At 44.5% G+C, this 22,325-nt stretch overlaps 2 protein-coding genes across 2 annotated transcripts in view; both read right to left on the bottom strand.

The window, feature by feature from the left end:
• Nucleotides 1-12,595: 12,595 nt before the first annotated feature.
• On the bottom strand, nt 12,596-16,576 carry NEU1 (sialidase 1 (lysosomal sialidase)). The gene is made up of 6 exons (XM_006875665.1): nt 16,418-16,576; nt 15,694-15,886; nt 14,111-14,373; nt 13,309-13,491; nt 12,920-13,142; nt 12,596-12,822 (listed from the first exon to the last, which is right to left on the bottom strand). The coding sequence occupies exons 1-6, from the start codon at nt 16,574-16,576 to the stop codon at nt 12,596-12,598; spliced, it is 1,248 nt and encodes a 415-aa protein (XP_006875727.1).
• A 411-nt stretch (nt 16,577-16,987) lies between these two features.
• Nucleotides 16,988-22,325, bottom strand: part of EHMT2 (euchromatic histone-lysine N-methyltransferase 2) — a 33,788-nt gene continuing 28,450 nt past the window's right edge. The window contains exons 38-45 of the mRNA XM_006875664.1: nt 19,340-19,593; nt 19,159-19,253; nt 18,952-19,055; nt 18,786-18,859; nt 18,497-18,567; nt 18,300-18,394; nt 18,130-18,214; nt 16,988-17,205 (exon numbers count right to left, since the gene is read on the bottom strand). Of these exons, the coding sequence (XP_006875726.1) occupies nt 17,081-17,205; nt 18,130-18,214; nt 18,300-18,394; nt 18,497-18,567; nt 18,786-18,859; nt 18,952-19,055; nt 19,159-19,253; nt 19,340-19,593 (903 nt within the window). The 3' untranslated portion in view covers nt 16,988-17,080. The remainder of the gene's footprint in view (nt 17,206-18,129; nt 18,215-18,299; nt 18,395-18,496; nt 18,568-18,785; nt 18,860-18,951; nt 19,056-19,158; nt 19,254-19,339; nt 19,594-22,325) is intronic.

The raw sequence follows: 22,325 nt of genomic DNA, 5'->3' as shown, positions 1-22,325 counted from the left end.
AGTCCCTGCTAGCACTTAAAATTTTAAACTTTATTGCCCTCTAGTCAGGTGAGCCTTAGGTCAGTTCTAGGCTGGCTATTGCAGTCATTCAAACCATTAAATTCTAAAGAATGTAGCCCGATAAAGGTATCAGCCAATTATATGCTGAAGTTGGTAATAAACTCAGAAGTGGGAACTTTACCACAGTGGCAGGTACCACCTTGGTTCAGAGAGTCCTCCCATTTCCTAGCACGTCCCTTGAGATGGCTGTGCTCCAAGTGGTGATGATTTCTCTTGAAGCAGGCTGGGCAACCATATATATAGTTCGAATCTTGAGGTCAAATGCTTATCTGACAGCACCACACCAGGACTCTATACACACACACACACAACTATTATGTATAGTTGTTGTTAAGTGCCTTCCGACTCATAGCAAGTCTGTTTAGGGTTTCTGAGGACCGGCTATTGGGTTTGAAATCACCAACCTTGTGGTTGACAGTCCAGTGCTTATCCTACAGCACCACACTAGTTACAGTACCTTAAAAAAAAAAATGTCAATCAAAACAATAGATTCGTAAAGGACTTGCTGAGCCAGTTAAGTTAATGGTAGAGAGGTCAACTCAAGCTGTTGTGCCATCTGTATATTGTAGGTTGTTAATGAGTCTTCCTCTGATCCTAACGCCACGTTATTCTTCATATAATCCATCTTCTCAGATTATTTTCTGAGCATACAGATTGAATAAGTATGCTGAAAGGATATAACCCTGACACAAACTTTTCCTGATTCTAAACAATTTAGTATCACCTAGTTCTGTTCCAACAACTTGGTCTATACACAGGTTCCTCAAGAGCACAATGAAGTATTCAGGAATTCCTTTTCTTTACAATGTTAACCATAGTTTATCATGATCCACACAGTTGAATGTCTTTGCATAGTTGTAGTACTTGAATTTACTTGATATGACTTTTCTATCCAATATCTTCTTAATGCTCACAAATGATTGGGTGGGACTATCAAATAGGATGTACAGGACTCTAAGCTGGGATTGGTCAGTTTTGCCATCCTGTTAAGTTTAAAAGGAACTATTTCAGAAACAGGAACAGATGATTCCAGGATCATCAAGAAAGAAGAGCATGAGTGGAGCACGAGATCCATACCTAGAAAAGTGATGACAGCAGAGGCAGTGCAGAGGTGGTGGTGTGGAGAGACAGAGCACTGTGGACTTGTAGGCCCCTTGGCCTACTAAAGCTGAGTGCCTACGGGCAGGAGGCTGGCTTGCAGAAAGTGCACTTTGGGCATTTACAGACTGACTAAAGGAGTTCTGTAACACTTTCCCAAGCAGGACAGAGGCCAAGGGGCCACATGGCTGATAGGCCGAAGACAAGAGTGATCTCCACTATCGTTTCTATCACCAAGGCCATATTCTCCAGTTACTGATCCTTCCTCTTTGTTTCCAACTTTTGCATTCCAATCTCCAGTAAATATGAATGCAACTTGATTGCATGTTTAATCAATTTCAGACTGAAGAAATTGGTAGAGTTCTTCAATTTCATCATCACTGGCTTTAATGCTTAGTGCAAAAATGAAAATGAAAGTGGCATTAACTGGTCGTCCTTCTTGTTGTTGTTGTTAAGTGCCATTGAGTTGTTTCTGACCCATAGCGACTTGTGTATGGTTTTGTAGGATTCACTGGTGAGGTTGAACTGCTAAAGTAGTTCAAACTGACTTTGTAGCTCAGCGCATTAACCCACCGCGACACACCAGGAACCAAGTATTAGGTCTTCCTTCTAGGCATATGGATATTATCCTATCACAGACAGCATTGTACTTCAAGATAGATCTTGAAATGTTCTTTTTGACTAATAATGGGATGCCATTTCCCTTCCATTTGTGATTTCCAGCATCGTACATAAACCATATAATTATCAGATTCAAATGGCCAATACCAATCTATTACCGTTTACTAATGTCTAGGATATTGATTTTTTTGTTTTCCATTTCATCTTTGATGACTTCCAATTTTTCTAGATTCATACTTTGTACTTCCCATGTTCTGATTATTAATGGATGTTTGCAATTGTTTCTTCCCATTTTGAGTTGTGGCCTATCAGAAAATGAAGGTCCAGAAAATTTTGCTCCATTTATGCTGTTAAGGTCAACTCTACTTTGAGGAGGCAGCTCTCCCCTGTCGTATTTTGAGTGCCTTCTAACCCAAGGGACTCAATTTCTGGCACTATATCTCTATGTCTGACTATGTTCCATTGCTATTTATAAGGTTTTCCGTGGCTAACCATTCAGAAATGGTCTGCTTCTCCTTCTTCCTAGTTTGTTTTAGTCTGGAAGCTCCGCTGAAACCTGCCCTCCATTGTTGGCCTTGCTGGTATTTAAAATACTGGTGACATAGCTTCCAGCATCACAGTAAGAGACAAGCCACCACAGTATGACAAACTGACAGACAAGTGGTGGGCCTGCTGTAGTAAGTGAACATAGATTTGGTGGTTATGAACAGAAACATTTTCTCACAGTTTAGGACAGACATCCAAAATTAAAGTGTTGGCAGGGACTAAATTCCCTGTGGCAATTTTAGGGGAGAAACTTCTTGCCTTTTTAGCTTCTCATTGCTGCTGTTGTTAGGGGCCACTAAGTCTATTTAGACACACAGAGAATAGATAGGATAGAGTCGAACTGACCCATAAGTTTTCCTAGGCTGTAATCGCTTCAGGAGCAGATTACCATATCTTTCTGTTTCCAAGGAGCCATTGGTGGATTTGAACGAGTTACCTTTTGGTTAGCAGCTGAGCATTTTAACTGTGGCATTACCAGATTTGCAAAGGCATGGTAAAGGATTAATTTCCCCCCTCTATTTTCAACACTCTGTGCAATGATTGGTATAAATGTCTCCAATGGTAGCAAATGAGACCCCCCACATACCTTTTTTATACATATGGGCCCAGGAAATGTTCCTATTGTCCTGATCTTGCCAAATGCCTTGCTGAAATCCAGACACAGATTCCTTTGGAACCTTGATCAGGAAATGAGGTTGAGGTTGGCATGCCACCCTCAGTTGAATCATGTTAATTCCCTGATATTGCTCTGGGTTTCCATTTGTGTTGATTTACATTACTTCCTGTAGCAGGGGCATCTCAGTGTTGTCAGGGACTCTAAAGTATTCGTATCAAGCTTCTTAGAGGTCCAATTCGTATCAAGCTTCTTAGAGGTCCTATAAATTAATAGAACCACAGCAAAGGTAGCTTGGTTTAAGATACTGAAGTAAAGAACTGGTGATGTACTCCTCCCTACACCTTTACCTTCTTCTGACTTGTGTGGGACCATTTGCTCTGGGTGCCATATTTGTTGCTCCATATTTGCCAAGTTCTTAAGAAGTCTTCATTTATCTTTTTTCTTTTATTATATTTGTTGTGACATATATAATATATACAAAATGTATATAATAATTATGCTCACCACCTAGTTGTGAGTTTGTCATACTGTGGAGGTTTGCACGAGGCTGTGATGCTGAAAGCTATGCCATTGGAATTTAAAATACCAGCAGGGTCACCTATGGTGAACAGATTTCAGCGAAGCTTCCAGGCTGAGGCAGACTAGGAAGAAGTTCTGAAGATCTACTTCTGAAAATCAGCCAGTGAAAATCTACGGATAACAGCAGAGCATTGCTCAATTTGCTTCCTTTGGACATGTTATCAAGAAAGATCAATCACTAAGAGGAAGAAACCATGTTTGGCAAAGCAGAGGCCCAGTGAGAGCCCGGGAGACACTCGGTGGAATGGCTAGGCACTGTAGCCACAGTGATGAACCTGAACATACTGGTGATTGTAAAAATAACGCAGAACCAGGCAACTTTCATTCTGTTATACAAAGTCTCCATGAGTCAGAATCAACTTAATGACGACTAACAACAATGTCTCATCATAATCATTATGTACATTTTCTTTCTTTTCAACTTTTGTTGTGATTTGGGTGAAAGTTTACAGAACAAATTGTTTTTGCATTCAATGATTCTGACCTACTTTGTTTTGTGACATTGATTGCAATCCCCAAAATGTAACAGCACTCTTCTCACTTCCTTCCTGGGTTTAGTGTTCCCAGTTTTTGTTCTTTCTTCCCATCTGAGCTATATTACTGGGCAAATGCTGCCCTTCTGATCTCCTGTGGTTGCTTGCTCTGAGAAGTGCATACCTCCCTGATGTTCATCTACAGGCTTGTCTATTGTTTAGGTGAAAGTTGAGCCACTGGCCTGAGTTATTTCCAGGCTTAAAGGTCTAAAGACCATAGCCTCTGGCTGGGGTGGGAATGGAGTGGGATTATGTGCATTTAAAATAATAATAAACACCATGTATTCATCACTGATGTGGTGCTATAGGATAAGCACTTCTAACCAGAAGGTCAGGAGTTCAAACCCTTCAGTTGCTCCTCAGAAGCCCCATTATTGTTGTTAAGTCCTGTCAAGTCAGTTCCGACTCATAGCAACCCTGTATAAGGTTTCCAAAGAGTGGCTGGTGAGTTTGAACCACCGACCTTGTGGTTCAAACCAATTTTGCTTTATCCCACAGCGCCACACCAGGACTCCAGAAACCCTATACAGGATGGTATGAGCCAGAACCAAATCAACAGCATTTAACAACATTCAGCACTGAGTTTAAGATCTGGTGCCACTAAATTTTTGCCTTGCAGAGTTTGGGTCCACAGGAAGTGTGATTTCTAGCCTCAATTCCATGAGTTTGAACTTCTGTTAGGAATTTTCCAGAGATACTTGCTCTTTCCTTCTTGTTTTTTTCTGCTTTACCCAGAACAAAGTCTGAGGCCAAAGTTTGCTCACCTATTGAGGCTGTCGCTTTTTGATTTACAAAAAGAGGCAGCCAGTCTGCATGCTGTAATTTTTAAAACTATTGTATTATGATTTTATTTATTTTAATTCCTGAGCTTTTCTGTTGGTCTCTTATATTTGGCATACCAGCCAAGTGCCTCATTTAGGGGTCAGAAGAGCTCTTACATAATGTCAAGCCCTTCTCAAGCCCTTGCTTTGTCTCCTGACCTGCAATCACATGATCCTCTGAAGCCCTGATTTAGGCACCAGGGAATGACTGACTCCCCCAGGGCAAATACCAGTTCTGGATTCCTGCTCTTCTGTATTCTTGCTATTATTTATGGTCTTTGAGGATTTCCTTTGCGCTCCTGTCAGCTTAGACTTGGACTAAAAATATGCTTTAAAACATATTCTAACCAGAATATAGGGAACGAGACCTGCCTTTTATATGCAACAATTTGATTCCTCCCCCCTTCAAAAGAGACTGTCTTCCTTGAGCACTGTATTCTTTTGAAGAACTATCTTGTACTTGTAAGTGTCCTTGAGTTGGTTCTGACTCATAGCAACCTCATGTAGAACAGAACAAAATACTAGCCACAATCCTTCCTGTGTTTGAGCCCTTTGTTGAAACCAACTGAAAACAGCCACTTACAGGGCAGTGAGTTCATGTTACTGGAGGATGAACACATTGGAGAGAGGGTGAGAATATGTATACAACTTGAAGAATGTAATGATCAAAGCCACTGATTCGTACATGGAGAAACTGTCAAACTGCTACATGTCTTGCATTTTCAACAACAACAAAAACAAAAGCCTTTCTCTTAGATCTTCTTTACAAGTTCTTTTTGTGTATAGGTGGGGAGGGGGCAGGGAGAGGACAAAGAAACTTCCTCCTGCTTCTTGATATTTAAACAAACATCATATAGAGCCAATAGTAGAAATTGATTGAAGTTCATTTAATATACAATTTGCAAGTTGGGGTAACATTCTACTACTGTTATTAAGTGCCATGGAGTTGATTCCGACTCATAGCAACCCTGTACCGGGTTTCAAAGGAGTCAGAAATGTTTCAAAGACGAAAGAACTACCAAAGATCCATATAACTCATGGTATCGATGTTGCCATGGAAACAAGGCCAGAACAGTGTGTTTTTATAATAATAATTTACCCTAAAGCACAGCTTCTAGTCTGAACTTGGGGTTCTGTTTCTCCAACTGACCTGTAAATAGAATCCAACCTGTCAACAGAATCTTTACAAGACGAACCCTGTGCCTAAGGCAGAATGGCCTTATTCAGCTACTTACTAGGCTAATGTATGACTTAGAGGTAATCTTTAGAAATCAGTTTTCTCAAGGTGCAAGGTTCAAAAGAAAAACTCAGAGCAGTGAATTGGCTGGTCACTCCAACTTTATGGACCCCAGAAACCAAGCTTCCAGAAGATTTAGACTCTATTTTTCAATCTCGCTGTAACTTTTGGCTGTGAGGACTCAAAATTAGTTAAATTGTGTACAAGGCGCTATCTGGTCAGTGTTCCTTGTTACTATCGCCTTTGTTCAAGGGCGACTGAATAAGCTAGAGTCCAGATTGAAGAACTCTAAGCAAAATGGCTGGGAGGAAAAGGAGGAGTATGTCCGATAAGGAGATAGGCCAGGGCTAGAATAGAGCACTGAGGGGCTCCATGCTAGAATTTGGTGGCAGATCCATGAGGCCCTCACCAGGTTTCAAAGTCAACTTTGCCCCATTTTACAAATAAAAACGATATTGTTATTCTGTGTGCTGTTGATTCCATAGCGACCCTATAGGACAGAGTAAAACTGTTCCATAGGGTTTCTTAGGCTGTCATCTTTACAGGCAGGATCCTTGGTGGCACAGTGATGAAGCACTTGGCAGGTATGGAAAGGTTAGCAGTTCAAATCCCACCAGCCTCTCTGTGAGTGAAAGGTGTTGACATTCTGCTCTTTAGTCATTACAGCCTTCAAAACCACATGGGGCAGCTCTCTCTATGGGTTGCTATTGAGTTGGAATAGATTAGACATCAATGGGTTTTTTGGTTTTTGTTTTTATCTTTACAGGAGGTAGCTTGCTAGGTCTTTTCTCCCTATGAGCCACAACCGACCTTTTCATTTGCATCTGCTTAACCATTACACCTTTTTATAAGCATTAAGCCTTCCTCTTTTCAAGCTAAGTAGACAGTTTGTGGCTATGGAGAAAGAATGAGTTTGCTTTTTCACAAGCCTCCTGCTACCTCCACTTCAACAGGCAGACATTCATGCATCATTTCCCGGCTTTCTTCTACGTGTGCAGAGTACAGGCCTGTCTGGGTGGATTGGAACTGTCAACCCTTCAGCTAGTAGTCAAGTGCTTAACAGTTCCCATCATCCTGGGTCTCCTTTCTCATTTACAATCTCTGATACAATTATCAACAAGTCTTTGTCAGAAGTGCAGTCTTGTGTGGTATTAAACATACAGCAAATGTCCCAATTCTTCTAGCTTTGTATCTATTTAGTGATTTTGGAAGAATCCCCACAATCATGGCACCTGTATTGCTTTCCATTAAAATCTTCCTTTAGATGTTCTCTCCTGGCTTCTTCCTTCAGGGCCCATGGAACTCTGCCTGTGAATGAGTCTCTTGTGTAGTAACAATGTGTCTTCCTGACCAAGGCCAAGAACATCCCCTTACTCTGAGAGCTGGCAATTAAAGGAGGAAATTAAGCAATCATTCTGCCTTTCCTACACAAACTGTGTTTCAGGGCAACCAAAGAGCTTTGATCAGGGAAAGCTCTTCTTAATTCCAGTTAACAATGAAGACATGACGGAATTTTTGAAATCACCATTTTATACCCCCAGAGAAATAACTTATTTAGGCAGACATGAGCCGTGAAACTTGTTACATTGAAAGGTTGATGAAGGAACTTTCCAAGGGAGGGGTCAGAGCTCACTGCTCAAGCTCAGCTTTCCTTGTTGTGTCGCAGAATGGGTTCTGACTCATAGCAACCCTGTATAGGGTTTCCAAGGAGCAGCTGCTGGGTTTGAACTACCGACCTTGAGGTTAGCAGTCCAGTGCTTATCCTACAGTACCACACCAGGATTGGTTTCTCTAGAGAGAGACAGACAGTATGTGCTTCCCATTAGGGTACAACAGGAAGTACCTATGGAGGAAGTGTGTTGCCTCAGAATAGAATGTGAGTCCAAACAAACCTTCAGAGTTTTGATAATTGGAAAAACAAAGAATGAAGGAAAAAGTGTAACAACACTCTGAGGAAGCAAACAAGCAAATCCAGCATGGAATATTTCAAGGGACAAATGATCTACATAAATGGATATTGAAAGAGATGTAAGAAACCATCACAATGCTTTATGTAGATTTTCTTCAGATCCTGATTTGAACAAATCGACTATAAATAAAACATTTTTGAGATGTTTGGGAAAAAGGAACTATCAGCTGGGTATTAGTACTCCTGGTGTAGGTAGCTTTGCAGGTGAGCACTGGACCTCGAACCACAAGGTTGATGGTTCAAACCACAAATTGCTCCTTGGAAACACTGTACAGGGTAGCTATGAATTGGAACCAACTCTACAGCACTTAAACAACTAGGTACCACAGAATCACTGCTAATTTTTGGATGTGTGCATGACATCATGGTTATATAATATATTTTTTTAAATAAGAGAGAGATACATAAGAATGCAGGAGTGGTGTGTCATCAGGCTTGGGGTTTGTTTTAAAATATTTCAACAAAGGAAATATGAAAAAAAGGAACAGGAGAGACAAACATGGCAACATCTTGGTAACTATTGAAGTTGGGTGTTGGGCACATGGGGTTCATATAATTTTGTGTTTTAGAAAATGCAATTTAAAAATTAAGTATTACATCGTTGTTGTTGTTAAATGCTGTCTAGTGAGTTCTTACTCATAGCATCCCTGTACAGGGTTTCCAAGGAGTGGCTGATAAGCTTCAAATGATGACCCTGTGGTGCAAACTGATGACTTTGCAGTCTAGTGAATTAACCCCCAATGCCTCACCAGGACTCCAAAAGTATTACATTACTGACCACAAATTCTAGGGGGGTGGAAACCTGAAAATGGTATGTAGCTATGTTACAAAACATATGCCATTGCAATGTTCTTCACATATACAACTCAGTGACCTTATGTTGGGCAATCATCATGGTCATCTGCTTCCATGTTTTCCCATGACCCTTCATAGCTCAATTGTTCCCTAAGCAGTGAAGTGCCTTTTCCACCGCTCTACACAGTCCTGGTGTGGCGCTGTGGGTTAATGTGCCAGACTGCAAAGCCATTTGACCTGCTAGGTCGGTGGTTCAAGCTCACCAGCTTACTCCTTGGAAACCCTATATATGGACACTATGGGTTGGAACTGACTCGATAGCACTTCACAACATCAACACAGTCACCACTAAAAAACTTTTGTTTCTATACACTTGCCTATTCTAGGTGTTTCATTTAAGTGGATCAAACAGTATTTATGCTTTAATGACTCACTTCCATTATGTGAACTTATTGAAAACATTGTAGCATGTATTAAAATTTGATTTCTCTTTATGATTAAGTAATGTTCCATTGTATATATGTACCACGTTTTGTTTTTCCATTCATTTGCTGATGAACATTTAGGCAGTTTCCACCCTTTGGCTACTGTGAATAGTGCTGTAAGGAATATTGGTGTACAAGTATTTGCATTCCTGCCTTCAATTCTTTTGGGCATATACCACTCCTAGGAGCGGAATTGCTGGATCTTATGGCAATTGTTTAATTTTTTGAGAAATCACAAAACTTGTTTTTCACAGTGGCTGTACTATTTTAAAATCTCACTAGCAATGAATTAGAGTTCAAATTTCTCCACATCCTCACCAACACTTGTTTTTCTTTTTGCAATCATCACCATCTCATTGTGGTTTTGATTTGCATCTCCCTAATGACTCTATGGCTGTGGGTTTGGTTTAGGATGACTAATACTATCATTTGTCTGTCAGTTTCTTACACTGTGGTGGTTTGTGTGTTGCTGTGATGTTGGAAGCTAGGCTACCAGTATCATTTCACCATGCTTATTCAATCTGTAGGCTGAGTAAATGATCCAAGAAGTTGGGCTATATGAAGACTGAAGCACTAGGATTAGAGGAGGACTTAATAACCATCTGTAATAGGCAAATGAAATGACAAAAACTTGCTTGCTGAAAAATGAAAAGGTCTTCAAGATCAAAGACTACAGCCGTCAGTATGGATTATACCTCAACATAAAGAAAACAAAAATCCTTACATCTGGAACAATAAGTAATATCATCATAAATAAAGTTTGAAATTGTCAAGGATTTCATTTTACATAGCTCTACAACCAATGCCCATGGAAACTAGTTCAGAAATCAATTGACATATTGCATTGGGCAAATCTGCTGTAAAAGGTCTCTTTAAAGTGACCTTTAAAAATCACAGTCTAAGGTGTGACTGACCCAAACCTTGTTATTTTCAATTGCTTCATAAGCATGGATAATAAAGACAGCCGAAGAATTGATCCCTTTAAATCATGGTGGTTGAAGAATGTTGAATATAGCATGGACTGCCAGAACCAACAAAATTGTCTTGGAAAAAGTACAGCTATACTACTTCTTAAAAGCAAGGATGGTGAAACTTCATCTCATGCACTTTGGACATGTTATCAGGAGGCATCAGTTCCTGGAAAAGGGCATCATTATTCTTGGTCAGCAAAATACAGAAAGACTCTTAAGGAGAGGGATTGACACAGTGGTTGCAACAATGGGCTCAAACGTAACCGCAATTGGGAGGATGATGCTGGCTGTGCAATGTTTCATTCTGTTGTATACAAGGGCGCTATGAGTTGGAATCAACTCAGCAGCACCTAACAACTAATGACACTAAAGATCATTTCACGTGCTTGTTAGCCATTTGTACATTAATTTGCCCATTTTAATATTGTTTCTTTTTGTTGTTGTTGCTAAGTTGTAAGAGTTCTTTATATGTTCTGGATATTAAACCCTTATCTAATACCTGGCTTCCAATAATTTTATCAAAATCTGATAAAGTCCTTTGATGAACAAAAGTTGTGAATTTTGAAGAGGTTCCAATTTACCTATTTTGTCTTTTGTTGCTCATATCTAAGATTCCATTGTTAAAGACCAGGTCCTCAAACATCACTCCTATGTTTTCTTCTAAGAGTTTTATAGTTTCGTTTCTTATATATAGGTCTCTGATTCAGTATGAGTTAATTTTTATATGGTGTTAAAATATAGGCCCAAGTTCATTATTTTGCTTAAAGAAATCTGTAAATTGGCTCAGTACCATGACTGAAGAGATTTTCTTTTTCCACTGGATGGATTTACCAACCTTATTGAAAATCACGTGACCAGAGGTCTATGGTTTTACTTCTGAACTCTCAATTCCACTGGACTATGGCTATCATTACACCAGTACCAGGTTGTTATGATTACGGAAACTTAGTAATTTGTATTGAGATCAGGAAGCGTGAATCTTCCTACTTTGTTCTTTTTTAAGATTGCTTTGGGGGTTGTTATGTGTTGGAGTTTAATTTGGCTATTTGGGACCCCTTGCCATTTCAGATTAATATAGGATTGGTTTCATTTCTGCAAAAATAGCTTGGGAATTTTGATGGATATTGCTGAGCAGGATTTTGAACACTGTAGAGTTCCCCTTCCTACCCCTCAAGGAAAGGCGCCCTGGTAGCATAGTGAGTTACGAGTTGGGTTGTGAACCACAAGGTCAGCAATTCGATTCTACCAGCCCCTCCACAGGAGAACGATGAGGCTTTCTGCTCCCATAAGGATTTATAGCCTTGGAAACCCTATACAGTGTTGCTATGAGTTACAACTGACTTGATGGCACACAACCAACCAACCAACGGACCACCCCTCAAGGAATCCTGGTGTGGCCAGTGAAGGATAAGCACTGGACTGCCAACTGCAGGATCAGCAGTTCAAACCCACCAGCTGCTCCTTGGAAACCCTTTAGTGGGTCACTATGAATTGGAACCAACTCAACAGCACTTTAACAACACTACCCCTCAATACACTCATGGAGATCAATTTGTGTTTCTGTGAAGAGGAATGTCAAAGGGAAAAGAAGATTTGATGTGCTAAGATTTTCATTGGCAATATGTTTCATAAGCAACAAGCTCCCTCCTCACACTCATTCCCAATCTCACAAGAGTACTTGAGAAAAACACGAGGATGTGCATCACCAGAACCATGGAGATAATAAATATTTGTTTTCATTCATCAAAAATTTTAAATTACAAACATACTGATTCATAAATAGTAACTAGTGAGGGGTGGGGAGAAGGGGTAACAGTTCTGTATTCTGAAATCAAGTATCCGGAGCTTCCAGGACCTTCTCCTATGCCAGTCTCTTCTTCCACTTCCAATGAGGAATCTCTGCCTACTTGATTCCGAGGTCACATTTATTCAATTCTACAGGTTCATCTGGTGCTACTTAGGCTTTGCCTAAGAAAAGGACCAATCACTGTCTTAGGAGGGCAGAGACGACAGTGACACCACAGTAAGGCTGTAGAATGAAGTGGTCCCAAGTGAGGGTGGGACTTCCTGTGTGCAAGAGGATGTCCAGCTTTTCATTTTAACAGAGTGATTTCCCTGTAAAGAGGAGTCCATTCTGCAAAAGGACAGAGTCTAAAGGAAGATTGAACTACCTTTTAGGTACCCCAGCAGATCTCTCCATAGACCCATGATCCTGAAGGCTAAGTCCAGGGCCTCCTACCCATATGGCCTCCTATTCCTACAGCTCAGATAATCCCATAGATGCTGACCCTGACCAGGGAGATGCTCTCTGTGCACTGCTGCCGGCCTTTCTCATATAGGACATAGAGCTGGGGAGCCTGACCCTCCCCATGCACACTGCCCTCCAGGACTGCCAGGGAGGAGTAGCCACTGGGCCCTGGCCACAGCTGCAGCCTCTCGTTCTGCCATGAGGTACCATTGCTGAAGCTCCACCGTAGGGTCAGGTTCACACCTGGGGAGACAGCAGAGTCACAGACAGGAGGGCCTCTGCCTAGATCCTCACTGGACACAGGGGCTCTCCCAGTTGACCCCACCCATCAGGCACTCACGGAACTCTTGATGGGCTGGGTTGGAGAAGAAGACAATGCCGCTGTTGGTGGCTAGAGCTCCTGCGGCTACCACAGGGTCCACAAGCTCTTGGTCAAAGGTGACGTCACGAGGCCGTAGTGTATCACAGGCATCATAGCTGCGGAGGATCATTCGGCAGTGGCAGTGATAGTTGTTCTGGTTCCGGGCGTTGATGACGACAGAGCCATCAGGGAGCTCATAGGGCTGAGGGGAGAGACCAGGATCTCAGGGGAATCCAGGGGCAAATGCCTGTCTCCTAGGGGAACAAGGCTAGGTAGGACAGAGCTGGGCATCTAGGCACAGGGTGAGAGAAACAGCGTGCTGGGAGACAGAGCAGGAAGAACAGTGGGAACAGCCATGGGCACCTGACCTGACACTCGTCGGGATTGAAATCATGTTCCTGCTTGGGCTGGCCATAGGGGATGCCAGCGACCCCACTGCCATAGTGCCAGGAGGCACCATGGTCATCGCTGAGGAGGCAGAAGACCCCATCCCGCTCCAGTGTTCCATGGCCACACACGATGAGTCGGCCTTTCCGTGGCTCCCGCTGTTTCTGTGGTAAGGGGAGTTGGGTGTCACAGAGGGAGACACTGCGAGTTCAAAGGCAGACAAGGGGTACCTACCACCTCCCATATGTGAGGATGTGCTTGCTGCTCGAGTCCTATCCTTCTCACCGAGCATCCCAGGAGGGTCCCACAAATACCCACTGTCTGAATTCAGAAGCATGTCTTCAGAATAAGACATCCAAGGTATATAACTGGACTGACAGGTTCTATGTAGCACAGGGGGACCCAGCAAAGGGGGTACATGGGAGCTTAAACCAAACTGTTGTCCTTGCCAAGCTGTACACCCTGGTATAGGCTCCTGTCTACCTAAAGAAAGGGTTGCCGTTTTCTAACCTGTACCACATCCACTAGTGCAGCCCTGGTGATGACCCCCGAATGGGAAGTCAGTGACAACATTTCATCTTTCTCTTTCTTGTAGGCTGTTCTTTCCAGGTTGTCACTATCTTCCAGGAAATCTCACACAAGACAGAAAATGTAACTCCACAGGATCTTATTTTGGGGAAGGAGTCATTTTATGTGTGTGTGTGCAGGAAAGAAAAGCTATTTGGGGGTATACCCCAGACTATCCACAAAGCAGCACCTCTATCTATTTCCCAGGATAGAGACCTGAATGCCAGAACCTGGTCCAGGGGCAAACATTTCAGTGCCGATGTCCAGTGAGAGGTTCTGGGGTTTGCTCCAGGAAATGCCATCATCCTTGCTCCACATCAACATGGTGGAGGCCACCTGGCAGCCGAACTTGTGAGCACAGAGGGAGTAGAAAAGGAACACCACTCCTGTCTCAGCGTCGCTCACCACGGCCCCCAGGTTGAGCCCATCAGGGGTCTCCCCATCGTCTATGATGAACTCTGTTGGAGACCATGTATTACCTGAAGAAAAAAGGGAAGAAATCTAGGTATGAGCACTCAGGGCTTTCCACCCAAAAACCATTGCTGTCGAAGTGCATTCCGACTCACGATGACCTCCTTTGTGTACAGAGTGGGACTGTATTCCACAACATTTTCAGGGCTATGAACTTTCAGAAGCAGATTGCCACCAGTCCTTTCTTTGGAGGCACCTCTGGGTGGGTTTAAATCACCAATCTTTCAGTTAGTATCTGAGTGTTTTACCAATTGTGCAAACCAGGAAACATCCCTTTCCACCACTCCCTGACAGTTTCCTGCTTCCTACAAGGGATGCCAAAGTTCTATAAGACCTGTTTCTCCTTATCTCTGACTTTATCTTCAATCTACTCTGGTTTATTTCATCCAGCCATACCAGAGCTGCTTTGCACTCCTCAAATAATTTTCTTTGGGAACTTTGCAGAGGCTGTAACTTCTGCCTGGTGCACTCTTCCTTCATGAAGTTCACTGTGATATCCTTTAAGTCTTTGCTTAAATGTCACCAATTTAAAAGTGCAATCCCTTAAATAGGCATTCCTCATATCCTTTGCCCTGTTTTGGTTTTCTCCATTGCATTTCTCACCTTCCAACACACACAAAAAGTTTACTTAAACCCTATGGCACACAGTTCTACTGACACATGTGAGTTTACCATGAGTCACAGTTGGTTTTAGAACCCAGAACGGTGCCTGGTATAGAGTTGTTAAATGACATGGAGTCGATTCCAACTCATTGCTACCTTACATAGGGTTTCCGAGGAGCGGCTGATGAGTGTGAACCACCAACCTTTTGGTGCAAACTAGCCTTGCCATTCAGTAGGTGCTCAATAAATGTTGATGGAATAAGCATTCGACTCCTTGGTAATCCTAATGTCTAGATCCCTGACCTGGGTACCTTCTCTCAGGGACCCAGGTCTCCAGCCCAAATTCCCCTATCCTAAAGGCTGTGTGGTGCTGTGGGCTAATGCGCTAGACTGCAAAGCAGTCTGAACTGCAAGGTCGGCGGTTTAAGCTTACCAGCTGCTCCTCGGAAACCCTATACAGGGTCGTTATAGGTCAGAATCGACTCAACAGCACTTAACAACAACAAAGGCCCTTCAAGTTCCCCCTATCCTAAGGGAGTCCTAGTATGGTGCTGAAGGATAATGCACAGGACCACAAGGTTTTCGCTTCAGTCACCAGACGCTCCTCAGAAACCCTATACAGAGTCACTGTCACTTAACAACAAGAACAAGAAGGGCCCTTAAAACCTACAGGCACCTCACCCATACAACCTACACCCACTTTTGCTACCCAGGCATCTTTATACCCTGGTCAATGGACCTCCGCAGAGCGATGAATTTGGCCCCCTTATCCGACGCAGACATTTTTCGTGCCTCAGAGAAGGCGAGGAGCGTGCCCCGAGGGGTGGCGGTGATGAGTGGGATGCGGAAGGTATCCACAGAGCCAATCTGACTCCCGCTCACCCACAACAGCTGCTCCATGGTCACCAACGGCCTCACCTGCGAGGAGAGGGCTTTGTCAGCGCTAATAGACGAGTGAATTTAGGATTTGGGGATGATGAGTAGGGACTTGTACTCAGGTGGCGCTGTGAGTTAATGCGCCAGACTGCAAAGCCATTTGAACTGCAAGGTCGGTGGTTCAAGCTCACCAGCTGCTCCTCGACAAACTCTATACAGGGTCGCTATGGGTCGGAATCCACTCGACGGCACTTAACAACAACAATCCCTAGATAGGAAGTTAATTGGGATTCAGAGCAGGGGCTGGGGTCCCAGAACCAGGATGAGAGTATGGAGATAAACTGGGTCTCGGAGCGGGAATCCCAAGAGAAGGGGACTCGAGTTAGCAGGCGATTCGCGGGAATGAGGGCCGAGGGGGAAGTGGGGCTGCGAACGGATGGAGGGGACTGCGGCCGGAAGCGGGGCTGGGGTGGCCCAGAGCCGCTCAGAGGGGCTCGGTAGTCCTTGTTTGGGGGTCACTGTGCATAGGACACCCGCGCGTGTCAGGAAGGGGCTCAGCGAGGAGTGACTCACCAAACTGAAGTCCTTTGCCCCGGCTCCGAATCTGGTCAAAGACAACAGCAGCAGGAGGGTTGGGGCAACCGCGTGAGCCCCACAGTCTCTCCAGAGCCCCAGTATCTGCGGTCCCCGAAGTCTACCCGGGAGCGTTGTGCTAAGTCGCTCTACTGTCATCGTTCTCAGCCGGTAGCTGTAACCCAGGCTCGCGAGCAAAACTGGGTCTGGAGTAGATGGGCTGACCCAGCCCTTTAAAGCGCAGGTGTTAGTGACACAGAACGCTCCGGCGGCCAGCCGCGGAACCGCGCTTCCGAGACTCTAATTGGCCTTCAAGCTACGGGCTCCCACGTGATCCCCTGCGCTGCCGAACTCGTTTTCCAATTGGCCCTCTTGAAACTCGAAGCGCGTGACCCGGACTAGAAGCTGATTGGTTGCGGTGAAGCGGCTCGTCCTTCAGCCAGAGCTCTTAGGGGGTACTTAGAGGGGTGGGTCCTATTTTAAAGAGCCAGGAGGGGGAAAAAGGTGCATGTCGTCGTGGAGGAAATAAAAGTCTCAGATTCATTGAACAAACAAAATAGCAATATTTAATAAAACCTCTTTTACTACAAAATTGTAATCTGGAAATCGGAGTGGGACTGGGAGGCTGTACAAGTGGAGTGCAACCCAGCAAGGCTGGGTCTCTCACTTCTTCTTCCTCTTCTTGTCACCTGGGGGCGCCTCGTTCTTCTTGCCCAGAATCTGCAGAAGGGACTTGGACATGTAGTAAGGTCGGTCCAGAGACCCGTCGTTCCGCTCCAGGTCTTCCACTGAGCGGCAAGAGAGATCGGTCAGTGAGGACACTCTGGGGGCCACCCCCACCCCTCGGAAAATCTTGGACTTAGGAGACTGGATGGAAAGTCCAGTCCAGGCTTCACCACCATCGACTAGGTTTTTGAGGGCCCGTTTCGTAACCTCAGCTCTCCATCTGTGAAGTCGGATCAATAATACTATACTTCCTAGAGTGATGATAAAGATTTAAGAGGGAATTGTTTATCAACTGCTCGGAGCCTGACACATACCAAGTCTTCCATAAATGTACACACCAAAAAGCCAAGCCCACTGCTTAGAATGGATTCTGAATCATGATGACCCCGAGTTACAGAAAAGAACTGAGCTCCAAAAGGTTTTCTTGTCTGTAATTTTTATGGGAAGTTCTGGTTTGGCCCAAGTATTTATGTACTCAACTACTAAACCATAGGATTAGCAGTTAAAACCCACTCAGGGGTGCCTGGAGAGATAGGCCTGGAAATTTGCTTCTGAAAGGTCACAGCCTTGAAAGGCCTGTGGAGTCTGCCCACATGAGGTTGCTATCTATTGGAACTGGCTTGATGGCAAACAACAGCTATCTTTATGGAAGCATATAGCCAGGTCTTTCTGCTGTGGTACCACTGGATGGGTTCAAACCTTTCTATTAGTAGTGTAGGATAATCCCCTAAATGTACACAATTGGGTAAAACTAAGATATCTCTCTTGTTAATTTCCAGCCTAGTTTTCCTAGGAGAAGAGCACAGGTATCTCTTCTGAAATTCTCCTTCCTGGAAACCCCCACCCCACCCCCACTCCTGTGGCCTGGAGATGTCAAAAGAGGCTCCATCTGGTCCATTTGGTACACAGTTTCTAGAAGTACCAAGTATCCCATAAAGTAGGCCCAAAACTTGAGGATGGGATGAGGTGGTTGGGGTACCACTCACAGAAACAGAGGAAGAGCGTGTCCACACACATGCCAAAAACACTGAAGAAGCCACTGGCGATAACGTAGGCCCCCAGGATGCAGGTCTGGAATATACAAGTCCTGTTGGGATGCTGCTGAGTTTTTATTTGGGGGGCGGTGAGGGGTGAAGTGGGGAGGGGAGTCACTCACCATGATGGGCAGCCAATAGTAGTTGAGGTGAGGGTTCTGGAATTCCTTACCCAGCCCCTGGATTCGGCCAGAGAAAAAGAAGAAGGACAGGACCCCTGGGGAGGGACCTGGAGGTCAGTTCTACTTCTCCAAAGGCATCCTTTCTGCTGCCCAGCACCCTGCCCACTGTCCCCAGAACCCCTGGCTCTGGTTCTCACCGACGCCTCCAACCACCAGCAGCTTCCCAAAGAGCAGTAACAGGTCCGTGACTTTATCCAGGACAACCACCCTGTATGAGAATTGGGGAAAATTAGGGGTGGGAGCAGGAATTGATCCATAATCTGGGAGGTCCAGTGATAAATAAACATTGTCCAGGTTTCAAGATGCAAACAACCAGGTATTAAACTAAGCCCCAGATCCTTCTGAGGAACACAGTTGAGCATCTGTGAGTCTGGCTTGAGTGGGAGAGTTGAGGAGGGAAGCACATGCAGACGGGGCCAGCCTGACCTGACAATGTTCCTCATGAGAAGCATGAAAGCATTTTTGGCTGAGACGCAGAAATTCTTCCCATAGATGGCGATCTGGGTGAGATGGGAATTGTTACCTGAGGTGAGTCTGCCTCAGCTTAGGCCAGGGCATGGGAACAAGGGGCTGCTCTTGTTCTGAGACTCACCATGATGTATGCGTTGCGGTTCAGGAATTTGATAAACTTTTCCAGACACCAGAGGCAGCATTTGAAGCAACACATGATGCAGCGAGCTATAGGGTTCTGGGCTCCTGAGGGCAAGGGAGGCCTATTTTAGCCATGAGCCTCTGACACACCCTCCCTAAGGATCCAAAAACTTGGCCTAGCGTTCCCCAGTCCCAAAGCCCAATTTACTTCTCAGTTTGTGGTCAATGTACTCCAGAGCAATCCGGGCCATCTGCACAAGGGTCAGGATGAGAGCTCCAAAGGCCAGGGACCCAGTGTGGTAACTGCAGAGGAAGTTGGATGGTCAGAGGCAGCCTTGGATGTCCTGAGACCCCCACTTTCATAGTTCCCAGCATCTACCCAGGCTTACTGGAGTGTGCGAATGAAGGCAGCACTCAGGGGGAAGGTGGGGATGTCCTGGGGCTTGTGGAAGGCCCAGTAGAAGGAGGCAAAGGCCCCAGCCAGGACACACTGGCCTAGGGCCAGTACCCAGTTGAGAGTCCAGAAGAGCCCCAGGACTCCATAGATTTGCAGGTTGAAGAGGGAACGCTGTACCAGGCCTGTGGACAAGTAGCCCTGGAAGACGCACATCAGTTCTGGACACGAGGAATTCACTTGCTGGGCCTGGGAGGACAGGGTAGCCTTCAGTGTAGAGTCATGGCCTCTGCCCGTGCCCAGAGCAGAAGGAGGGACGTAGCAGTCCCTCTGGAGGACCCAGCAATGTTCATCTCTCAGTTCAAATTGGATACAAACAGTGCCTATTGTGTACGTGTAGTTAGCTTCCTTCCAGAGCTGCTAGGCCATTTGGACAAAGGTGTAATGGTGTGTGTGAAGGCAATGTCGTTAGGCAGACTGGGACCAGTACCCAGCTATGCTTCACCCTCTCAGTCGTCCCTTCCTAGAAGCCTCTAGAGATCTCCAGTCTGGGCTCACTGCCTAACCTCTGGACCCACAGAGCAGCCTCTGCAACTTCAACCAAAACACCAAAACACTTACCAGCAAAGCTGAACAGACTAGGTGTTAGATGGTATTAAGGAATTATTGTTAATTTTGCTAAGGAGCCCTGAGGTGCTGTGGGTTAAGCATTGGGCTGCTAACAACAAGGTCATCAGTTCAAATCCACCAGCCGCTGTTCTTCAGGAGAAAGATGAAACTGTCTGCTCCTGTAAAGGTTTATGGTCTTGGAAACCCTATGGAGCAGTTCTAGTCTGTCCTATAGGGTTGCTATGAGTCAGAATCAACTCGACGGCAGGGGGTTTGGTTTTTTTTTTATTTGCTGGGTATGATCATAGTATGAACTAGTTGATGTCTAGTCAATTATAACTCATGGTGATCCAGAGGGTTTCGGAGTAGAACCGTCCCATGGAGTTCTGAATGGCTGTGATCTTTCAGGAGTAGTTTGCTAAACCTTTCTTCAGAGACAGCTCTGCGTAGATTCGAACCCACCAACTCGATGGTTAGTAGTCAAGCACTTAATGATATTGTTGTTGTTAAGTGCCGTTGAGTCGGTTTCGACCCATAGCGACCCTGAATAGGGTTTCTGAGGTTGTACATCTTTACAGGAGCAGATCGCCTCATCTTTCTCCCGCGGAACAGCTGGTAGTTTCGAACTGCTGACCTTCCGGTTTGCAGCCCGATTCGTAACCACTACGCTACCAGAGATATAGTAGTGTTTTTTTTTTTGTTTGTTTGTTTTAATCTTATCTGTTGAGATCCATCCTGATATATTTACAAGGGAAATGGCATGATATCCAGAATTTGATTTAGAAAATTCCAGGAAAAAGAAAAAAACGCAGGTAAGGAGTAGGGAGACAGAGGAAAACAGAATGGCAAAAAGCCAAGGTGTGTGATTCACTGTTAACATTTTCTTGACTTTTGTGTGTGGTGTAAAATTTCCATAATAAAAAGTCAAAACACAGAAAACAACTCTTCCCAGTAAATATGGCCAAAATCTTGGCAACGGCTGACAGTGAGCATATATTCATATTATTGTAATAAGAAAATACAACTTTCTAATTTGCATGTCATTGTGACTTTGTATCCACTACTAGATTATGAACAAGTTAAAAGTAAGAACCAGGTCACGTTGGGCTTTGTGCACATGTAACTGGCACACAGTAGGTCCTACTTCGATGCAAATGAGCCTCCTTTTAATTAGATTGGGATTGATACCCGCTGTGCTAGCTCAGAAGAGGCTCATACATAGAACAGTAAATCCCCAGCAGCCCAGGCTTTTGAAGCTGCTCACAGAGCACGGTTTCTGGAAACAGCTTCGTTCCCAGGCCCCACAGGGAGTGTACATATGCCTACTGCCCAGGCTGCTGGGGACTGTGTTCCCAGGGGAAAAGACTTTTTTAAAAAAAACAAACCTAACCTCACGTTATCAAATTCTTATCTGGTGCCAGGCATTGTACTAAGCACTCCATGTGCCTAATGTATCACTTCATTTTCTCAGCTGCCCTGTGGGAATTATCTCCATTTTACAGATGAATGGACTAAGACTTAGAGAGCAGAGGGACATGTGAAGGGTCCTAAAGGTGGAAGGATGTCCTGGGGAGAGGTGGAATGAATTCTGGTCTCCAGCTTGTCCTGGACTTGGCCTTGTGCTCTCAGGCTCAGCCTGCCTCCCAACCTTAGTTTCCTTCTCCATATAATGGGTCAGCTTGCGAATACTAAATCAGGAGTCAGTGGCACTTGCTTTTTAGCTTTGCTGGGGTGCATAGTGGGTTAAGCATTGGCTGCTTGAACAGCAAGGTTCATGGTTCAAACCCACCAGTCACTCTATAAGAGAAAGATGAGACTGCTCTCCAGATTTACAATCTTCTGTCAAGGTTTATAGCTCTACTCTGTTGTATAGAGTCACTATGGGTCACAATAGACTGGATGGCAGTGGGCTTGGGGCAACTATGGGACCTTGAGTGGACTCCCTTGCCTCCTATCGCCTGTGCAAAATGAGGTATTTGGACCAGGAGGTCACTGTTTTGGATTGAATTGTGCCCCTCAAAATATTTTATAAGTCCTAATCCTTATTCCTTTGGTTGGAACCCAGGTGTCACTGTGGGATAAGAATTAGACTGCTAACAGCAAAGTTGGTGCTCTGAGGAAAAAAGATGAGGCTGTCTACTCCTGTAAAGCTTTAGTGTCAAAAACCCTAAATAGGGTCCCTACAAGTGAGATTCCACTAGAAGGCAGTGGATTGGGTTTACACCTGTGGCTACAATCCCATTTGGGAAGGGGTACTCTTTGTTATAAGGAGTTCTGGTAGCTTAGTGGTTACGAATCGGGCTGCGAACCTTAAGGTCAGCGGTTCGAAACTACCAGCCGCTCCGCGGGAGAAAGATGAGGCTTTCTACTCC

Source organism: Chrysochloris asiatica, unplaced genomic scaffold, assembly GCF_000296735.1.
Source record: "Chrysochloris asiatica unplaced genomic scaffold, ChrAsi1.0 scaffold00333, whole genome shotgun sequence".
Taxonomy (NCBI): Eukaryota; Metazoa; Chordata; class Mammalia; order Afrosoricida; family Chrysochloridae; genus Chrysochloris; species Chrysochloris asiatica.
Note: the sequence above shows the minus strand (reverse complement) of the source record. Positions and strands in the feature narration are given on the sequence as shown.

What these genes read in the sequence shown, in the direction of transcription:
- NEU1 (XM_006875665.1), bottom strand. Translation starts at nt 16,576, where the DNA reads ATGACAGTAGAGCGACTTAGCACAACGCTCCCGGGTAGACTTCGGGGA. An exon ending in GGGCAAAGGACTTCAGTTTG is followed by an intron (nt 15,887 to 16,417) that starts GTGAGTCACTCC and finishes CTCTCCTCGCAG; the next exon opens with GTGAGGCCGTTGGTGACCAT. An exon ending in TCAATCCCGACGAGTGTCAG is followed by an intron (nt 13,143 to 13,308) that starts GTCAGGTGCCCA and finishes CTCTCCCCTCAG; the next exon opens with CCCTATGAGCTCCCTGATGG.